The sequence below is a fragment of the Ascaphus truei genome, chromosome 5 (assembly GCF_040206685.1).
Source record: "Ascaphus truei isolate aAscTru1 chromosome 5, aAscTru1.hap1, whole genome shotgun sequence".
NCBI lineage: Eukaryota > Metazoa > Chordata > Amphibia > Anura > Ascaphidae > Ascaphus > Ascaphus truei.
Genome location: NC_134487.1, coordinates 106,151,010 through 106,160,554, shown reverse-complemented (window position 1 = coordinate 106,160,554; position 9,545 = coordinate 106,151,010). Strand labels below are relative to the sequence as shown.

General features: G+C 47.5%; 1 protein-coding gene across 4 annotated transcripts in view; it reads right to left on the bottom strand.

Moving 5' to 3' along the window:
* EEA1 (early endosome antigen 1) overlaps positions 1-1,174 on the bottom strand; it is a 110,300-nt gene extending 109,126 nt beyond the window's left edge. For all 4 annotated transcript variants that reach the window (XM_075600427.1, XM_075600428.1, XM_075600429.1 and 1 more), the window contains exon 1: positions 980-1,174. In XM_075600427.1, coding sequence (XP_075456542.1) covers positions 980-1,003 — 24 coding nt within the window. In that variant the 5' untranslated portion in view covers positions 1,004-1,174. The remainder of the gene's footprint in view (positions 1-979) is intronic.
* Positions 1,175-9,545: the final 8,371 nt, after the last annotated feature.

Here is a 9,545-nt window from a genome sequence, read left to right as displayed (position 1 = left end):
GGAGCAGGCCCTGCACATTATACACACACACCGGGCACAGGGAGCAGGCCCTGCACATTATACACACACACGGCACAGGGAGCAGGCCCTGCACATTATACACACACACCCGGCACAGGGAGCAGGCCCTGCACATTATACACACACACACCCGGCACAGGGAGCAGGCCCTGCACATTATACACACACACACCCGGCACAGGGAGCAGGCCCTGCACATTATACACACACACACACACCCGGCACAGGGAGCAGGCCCTGCACATTATACACACACACCCGGCACAGGGAGCAGGCCCTGCACATTACACACACACGGCACAGGGAGCAGGCCCTGCACATTATACACACCCGGCACAGGGAGCAGGCCCTGCACATTATACACACACACACCCGGCACAGGGAGCAGGCCCTGCACATTATACACACCCGGCACAGGGAGCAGGCCCTGCACATTATACACACACACCCGGCACAGGGAGCAGGCCCTGCACATTATACACACACACACCCTGCACATTATACACACACACACCCGGCACAGGGAGCAGGCCCTGCACATTATATACACACACCCGGCACAGGGAGCAGGCCCTGCACATTATACACACACACACACCCTGCACAGGGAGCTGGCCTGCACATTATACACACACACCCGGCACAGGGAGCAGGCCCAGCACATTATACACACACACACACACGGCACAGGGACCTGGAGACACACACACACACACGGACACACACGGCACAGGGACCTGGAGAGACACACACGGACACACACGGCACAGGGACCTGGAGACACACACACACACACACGGCACAGGGAGCTGGAGACACACACACACACGGCACAGGGACCTGGAGAGACACACACACACACACACACACACACACACACACACACACACACACACACACGGCACAGGGAGCTGGAGAGACACACACACAGTTCTAGATATAAAATACTTGTGCTTACCAGCTGTAAAATCCTCCTGAACATCTCTGTTCCAGTCGCGCACAAAAGATCCCTTTTGGCCAAACTGTGAGGAGTTGAAATAATACAAGGAACAAATAGCTCCTATCTTTCCCTTTGTATTGTATTTCTTTAAAAGGCAGAGCACAGAGAATGTCTTTTCTTCTAGATCCTTCACACCAACGATAATGTTTACAATGCAAACCTCCTGTCCTGTCAGATCCGGAGCTGGTGTCCTCTTGCGCCATCTAGCAAACCCCCAGACCATTTCTGTTTCATTCTATTTACCAAGTAACCCCTTTGTCTCACATAATAATCCTGGTTAAATAATACAAGGCATCATAAAATGCATATATCCCTTCCCTGTCAGTATTGAAGTTCCAGCACCTTTTATAGAGATTTTTTTTTTAAAAATCAACTCCGTAGACTATTTATTAAATTATTAGAAACGGAGCTGGGAAAGGATGCATACTTTTTGATCACATTTCTTTATTTAAAGCTGAATTAGTTAGTGTCGTTTAGGTACAAATTTACTTTGGTTAACGTTTAAACAACTTTTTCGCTATTGTTATAGAATGGACAGGTGCAACAATGCAGTACCAGAAATATTTTTTGAAAGGTCCCAATTAAACAGGTTAAAGTATAGCTTTCCTGAACAAATCACCTTTAATGTTTGCGCTTTTTCAAAATGAAAAACCGGGACACATTAAAAAATTATTTATAAAACAAATTACATCACATGACGCGCCCCGTTGCCATGACAACGAGACACTGACGTCAGGCGGTGACATGCTGCCATGACAATGTGGCATCACGTGATGCCTCAGCGCCATAATGCGTCCCGTTGTCATGTCAACTTGATGCCGCGTGACGTAATGGAGCGTCTCGTTGTTATGACAATGGACATTACGTGACGTCACGCAGCCATGTTGACGGAATTTGGAGGGGAGGATACAGCCACACACAGACACACAGACAGTGACACAGTGACAGACAGTGAGGCTGAGTCCATGGTAACTGCAGCAGTGCGGAGCCGCGCTGAGGCTTAGGGAAAGCGGGTGCTTTCCCTGGCCTTAGTTTGCGCGCCGTCCGGGGGCGTGTCGGTGGGCGGTCCAGTGACATCACAGAGCTGGTTCGCCCTCATTGGGCGGACCGCTCACGTGACCGGCCCTGCGCTCCAGTGAGCGCCGAAACGAAAAATTAAGAGCTACGCCTCCGCACGCCTGCGGACGCGTGCGCGAGCCCCTGCTAAAGCCGCTCTCATTGCGGCTGCAGGGGCTCACTGACAAGCGTCAGCGTGCCTCAGCGCCTAATCGCTGACCATGGACTGGCACAGTGACACACACACAGTGTCACACACACACAGTGACACACACAGTGACACAACAGAGACAGTGACAAACATACAGACAGTGACACACACACGCTGACACACACACACAGTGATACACACACACAGACAGTGACACACACACGCACACAGTGACACACACACAGACAGACAGTGACACACACACACACACAGACAGTGACACACACACAGTGACACACACACAGTGACACACAGACAGACAGTGACACACACACACACACAGACATGACACACACACAGTGACACACACACACACAGTGACACACACACAGTGACACACACACACAGACAGACAGTGACACACACACACACACACACAGTGACACACACACACACAGAGACAGTGACACACACACACACACACACACACACACACAGTGATACACACACAGACAGTGACACACACACGCACACAGTGACACACACACAGACAGACAGTGACACACACACACACAGACAGTGACACACACACACAGTGACACACAGACAGACAGTGACACACACACACAGACATGACACACACACAGTGACACACACACACACACAGTGACACACACACAGTGACACACACACAGTGACACACACACAGTGATACACACACACAGTGACACACACACAGACACCATGACACACACACCGTGACACACACACACCTCTGCAAACACACACAATAAGCCCACCTCTGCAAACACACACACACACACACACAATAAGGCCTCTCCCCCTTGGGGTGGGTAAAGTGCCTGGGAGGGGGGTATAAGGGGCAAGTGGGTTACCTAGGGCCTGTGGATGGGCCGGCTGGAGCAGCATGGCCAGTGCAGATAAGGCCGTGCCTATAGTGCCGTCGATGGCCGGGCGGCGGCGTTGTGTGTTTCTGGCAATTTGATTGGTTCAAGGGCCGTCACATGATGCGACAGCCCATGAAAAATCTAATTTTGCCGGCTACGAGTTTTCGCGACGTCGCCGTTGCTCCGTCGCCGTTGCTCCATCGCCGTTGCGCGCACTATAAGCGCACGCGGCAGCAATGCATTTGTTTTCGGGCGACGTCGCCGGCACCGGCACTATAAGCACCGCCTAAGAGCCTAAAGGGAGGGACAGAGGGGTGGAGCCTAAGGAAGGGGAGGACCCGGCATTACTGGAGGAGAGAAGGGAGGGGGGCAGTGCTGCGGGAAGGGCCCGGCTTGTAGCACCTCGTCAAAACTCCGCCCTCCCCCCGCATCCTCCAATCACAGCCGGTATTCTCCTGCTATCTACGTGCCTTCCCCCCCACCCCCCCCCCACCCCCGCCCTCTTGGGAGGGCAGCCGCATCCTCCGCTCTCAGCAGCCCCAAAAACCGGGACTCCAAGTAAAAACCGGGACATTTTGCTAATTAATTGGAAACCGGGACAACACATGAAAAACCAGGACTGTCCCGGCTAAACCGGAACATCTGGTCACCCCATGTTGGGGGTTAGTGTGGGTGGCGACCGGTTCACCGAAATCTCCGGAAGCTATCTCTGCAGGTTGCCGCCATCTTGTGCAAGGTCACGCGTGTGCACATCTTGCGCGTAGATACCAGTTCCAACGGGGTAGGAGCCGTGCTGCACCAGAAGTATCCTGCTGGTCTGCGCCCAATGGTGTACGTAAGTCAAAGTTTAACACCTAGTGAGCAAAACTATCTGGTTCATAAACTGGAGTTCTTTGCCCTCAAATGGACAGTAGTGGAAAAACTCCATGATTATCTGTACGGAATCTCCTTTGAAGTAAGAGCAGACCCGTTAACCTACAATTTAACATCCGCTAAACGAGACGCCACCGGCCACAGATGACTGGCCGCCTTGTCCATCTATCAGTTTACCCTCAAATACAAACCAGGTCCCCTGAATATAGGCGCTGATGCTCTATCTAGGAGACCCGGGCTGAGTATGACACCAGATGACGGTCCTTGGGAGGAAATTCCTGGACCAGGAATGAGGGCGATATGTGCCACTGCTGCCATTGTGGAGGACAAGATCGCGTTCTCCGAACTGAGACTAGCCGATTCCTTGGGATGTCGACCCCAAGCTCTTCCCGCGGCGTATTGCCACCCTGACGGTCTGGAGATTCTTCCAAAAACTCTCCTAACATGGAAGGAGATAGTGCAGGCCCAGATATGTGATCCGTGGCTAACGCTGTCCGTAACACACTATATCGTATTGACCCATCCCTGGTGAAACGAGGCCCCGCTGACACGGTTGCAGTCCTCATGAGAGGTCGTTCCCTACCAATAGACGCCAACTGTTTCTGCCTCGAAGCATGCAATACCACGTCCTAAGATCACTACATGATGACCATGGGCATCTAGGAAAAGACAAAACTTTTGGATTGATACGAGACTGATTCTTCTGGCCTAAAATGAGAGAGTCCGTGGAAAGACATTGTCGGAAGTGCCTACGATGCATTTGTAGAAAGACACTACCCACCCGTGCTGCCCCAATGGGTCATCACAAGTGCTCTGGCCCATGGATTTAGTCTGCATGGACTTTCTGTGTATAGAACCTGATTCCAGCGGCATCGGCAATGTGCTGGTAGTGACCGATCACTACACTCGCTACTCTCAAGCATTTCCAACAAAAGACCAAAGGGCTGTCACCGTAGCCCAGGTACTGTGGGAGAAGTATTTTGTGCACTGCGGACTGCCGAATCGGATGCACTCAGACCAGGGAAGAGACTTTGAGAGCAAACTCATCAAAGAACTGTTAACAATGTTGATATTCAGAAGTCCAGAACTAGCCCTTATCATCCTGAGGGGGATGCTCTTCCTGAAAGAATCAATCACACCTTATTGGACATGTTAATAACATTGAGTTGCTCCAAAAAGGGAGAATGGAGCAAGCATGTCGAAGCAATAGTGCATGCCTACAATTGCACTCAGCACGAATCTACGGGGTATACACCATACTTTATGCTGTTCGGCCGAGAGGCACGACACCCTTAGACGAATGTCGACAGGCAATCTACTGTGGCTCACTACCGCTATGTGAGACGACTCGGAGACACCTTGCATCGTGCATACCAGCTTGCGGAAAAGGCTACGGCTCAGTTGAATGCTAATAACAAGAGGAGATACGACCATAAAGTCTGCTATCGGGAGCTTCGGCCTGGAGACACCTTTCTCCTGCGCAATTTAGGGATCCCGGCAAGCACAAGCTGGACGATCGATAGAGAGAAGGACACTTTGAAGTAGAGTCCCAGATGCTGGGCCTCCCTGTGTATCACATACGGGAAACAAGGCAGGGTACATTTATTGCATCGAAACCATTTGTTGCCCATACACCAAGTGGGCGAGGATGACTCAGAACCAGAGACTGTAACAAATAACTCTGAGCCTGAAGAATCTACAGAAACTCCTGTTCCAATAATTAACAAAGATCAAGATCCTTTGGAGGGAACCTCCACCGAGTTCACTAGCGATTGGTGGGCACCTCCCGAGGGAGCGCCGGGTAAGGGGCCTGAATCCCCCAAACTTTCACCAGCATCTTCAGCTAGTCACCCTCTCAATCCCAGAAGTCCTAGTTTTGTGCCTAATAGAGACTTTGTTCTGTCCGAATCACCTTTTGCACAAGATATGGGGCCTCAAGTCCCTGAACACCTTGTTTCTGAAGAAGCCACAGAGACTGAGACCGAGACTCGTCAGAGTCAAAGATTGACGCGTCCACCTAAATGAGTCTCAGCCGCCGGCTAAAGCTAATCTGGCCTCCATGATTAACATGTTTACCGAGCTGTATAATATTGTTTAAGTTGAGTGATAAATTGTGCAATAAGTTATGTTCTGCATTTTTCATTATATAAATTATGTATGACGCTGTTCCCAAGCGGGGACGTTGGATGTTTCACCAGGGGGAGGCTATAGCCAGGTCCCCTCCGGTCCCCCGAGGTTGCGCCTTTCCCCCTCCTTACCTCCACTGCTGTAGGGGGTTAGTGTGTGTGGTGACCGGTTTGCCGGAAGCTCCGGTGACTATCTCTGCGCTTGTGAAGTATTTGTGGGAGTTGCGATGACCTATAGACAGCTCTTGCATGTGTAGGAGGACCCGTGGCAGCCATTAATAAGTGCTGCATATGCGGTGTACTAAGCGCATGTGGCGGTCCATAGAGGTGAAAACAAAAGGGGGACACTTTAAAGCTGTCCGCTGTTGGCGATTACAACCTTTTTGCTAGTTTTGCCACTCTGGGAGCCGTAACCCTGCGGGGACTACAAGCCCCATAGTGCTTAGGGGCAGATAGCCCATGTGATGCCAGGGAGCCAATCAAGTGGCTAGGTCTCCTGGGACAGGATATACATATTGTGCGCTGACAGAGGAAGTAGTCAGTCTGTGCCAGGAGAGGATAGGGGAAGGAGGTGTGTGTGCAGGAGTCTGTGACCCGCTGCACTAGACCAGAGACCCCCCCCCCCAGCTAGGCCCCATTCATTTATATAGTTTGTGGCTGCTACAGGGACAGGCCCTTAGATAGGAACACTGCCCCTTTAGTATTGATTAGGTTGAGCAACACAGCTGCTATGCTGAGCAGCCTGACGAGCGGTCTGGGACCAGACCTATTCGGATGGACAAAGAGACTGTCTTCAAGGTGGTATCACCTCAAAAAGGACAGCAACCCACGCGGAGACCAAGACGTCGCAGAGGCTCTCGCTGGATCAGCGGATCCCTTGCTAGTTCATCTGCACGCCCGGGTGCTGGAGCACCCGGCAGGTACCTTTTATTAAAGTGCACCAACCAAAGTACACACACTTAGTGGCAGCGCTGACCACAGGACAAGGGTGGGGGTTATATTGTGAACACTACAAGGGTAGAGTGTCCAAGGGCCTCACACAGAACTGTGGACACGGTGTAGGGTACACGGTGGAGAGTTACGGCCATGCGTGGTGCGTGGGTAGTTGTATCCATAGAACATATCAATATAGAGTGTTAAGATCGTTAAGTTGGCCAGTAAAGGTTACTGCTATATCATACGTTGTGTGGGTGTGTATTGAATTGTGTCCTGTGAGGGGCTCCTCCCACTCCATTAGGATCCCTCTCAGGTGGAGGCACTGCACTGGTACTTGTAAGTATATCACCCCAGGCTTCCAGTGGCGGAGGTTTAGGCTCCTGCGAGTCAACAGGTATAGAACAGCATCAGTAGCTTCGGTGTTCAGGGGGAAACAGGGCTACATATATATATATATATATATATATATATATATGTAGAGCAAAAAGAGGGGGAAAAAAGAGAAAAAGCGCCAGATCCATGTGTAAAATCCAAATACAACATTTTAATAAAAAATGACAAGACAAATGCACACTCACAATTTGTCAATGCAATATAAGCAATGTATGGGTAAACCCATGCGCCAACATATGTCTGCTCGCCGACCGCTTGCTTCATTATGTCAGACCTCACTGCTGCCGGTGTGTCACGATGAACCGTCCCTCTGGCAACTCAGATGAACAGCCTGTGGTTCCTGGCAGGTTGTGTTGGGTATTGCGTGCGGCTCAGGGAATGTCTTCCCCTTTCTGGCAAAAGACGTATGAGCTAGTCCACCACCGTAGTTCCGAAAAACCACGTGCCCTATGCGTTTCTTCCGGTAACGGATTTCATCAGGGGATAACGTGTATTCTCATTGGGCTGCTATTTAAGAGTGTTTCTGTCCAATTGCAGCTTGAGAATGAAATACGCCCAATTTTACCATGAATTAGGTCATCTGTGCTAACAGTCATTGATTGTAATACCAACTAAATGCTAGATAACAACTTATAGACTGTGCATAATATAATAATACAGAAAGAAAGATGAAACTATATCAGAAAATATATATACATGTTAGTTGCAAACATTGATATACATACAATTGTAATTATATAGACAGTGCCCTATTGTTTTTAGATAGCTAGGTTTGTATTTAATTATCAACCTCTAATAAATGTAGATTAATAGCCATTTACAGTTATATATATATATATATATATATATATATATATATAGCACTCAAGGTATATTGCAAAAGTGTATTTGAAAAAAAGCAGGCACATATATATGTTTTTTGTCTCCTTGGTGGGACACCTGGTTTCCTGTTATTTTTGTTGAACAAGCATTTTTATTTTTTTTCATGCTGCACTAGGATCGGGCGCTTTCTTTTCTTGTTGTTCACAGATTTCTTGGAGTTCGTTGGTTCCTGTGGAGAGCAGCCAGATCCTAGCATGGACCCTCAGTTTGGTTGATTTATATATTTTTTATATATTTTTTCCATTTTTGTATTTTTCATATTTTTTTCATATATTTTTACTTTTTCACATATCAGTATCATTTTTGTATTTTTTCATTCATCATCCATTCCATATTGTTCAGGAGGGATTCATTAGTGTAGCAGTTTAAATCACCCACATTTGTCATTTATTATAATTGTTTGTTCACTGGCATATATGTATACTTTTATTTAAGCAGCTTTTTAACATTGGCACTTAGCCTTTCATTTTAACATATTGTATGTAATTTTATAGTGTGAGTCAATCAGTCAATATATTGTGTTGCTCTCTTCTTGTCAGTCACCCCTAATATATCTATTCTATATACCTCTATTGGTAATAGTGAGTTTACACCTGAGGAGCGCAGTCTATTTTTTGTTTGTAATATATATATATATATATATATATATATATATATATATATATATAGCAACATATTTTAGTTGCATTGTCTAGATTTCATGCAGTTGCAGAGACGTCGAAAAAATGCTAATAAAATGTCAATGATCAATAAATGTTTTCTTGATTCTAAATATATATATTTTACTTTTACATACAATTCTTATTTATCCAATACATTTTGTATATTTCATATGACCAATAAAGTAATTTTAATTGAATATTGACAATTGCGGAATTGTTGTCGGAAATAAATTCCATGAAGGAATTAGCAATCTAGAACAAAATATAACCTTATTTGTTCACAACTATTCAATACTAACATTATTTTTATGTTTAATATCACATCTATACTATCCCATAAAGCCTATCTCATAATGATACAATACATGATATTTTAGCATTTAATTACTTTATTGACACACCGGCAGCAGTGAGGTCTGACGTAACGAAGCAAGCGGTCGGCGAGCAGACATATGTTGGCGCATGGGTTTACCCATACATTGCTTATATTGCATTAACAAAATGTGAGTGTGCAGTTGTCTTGTCATTTTTTATGAA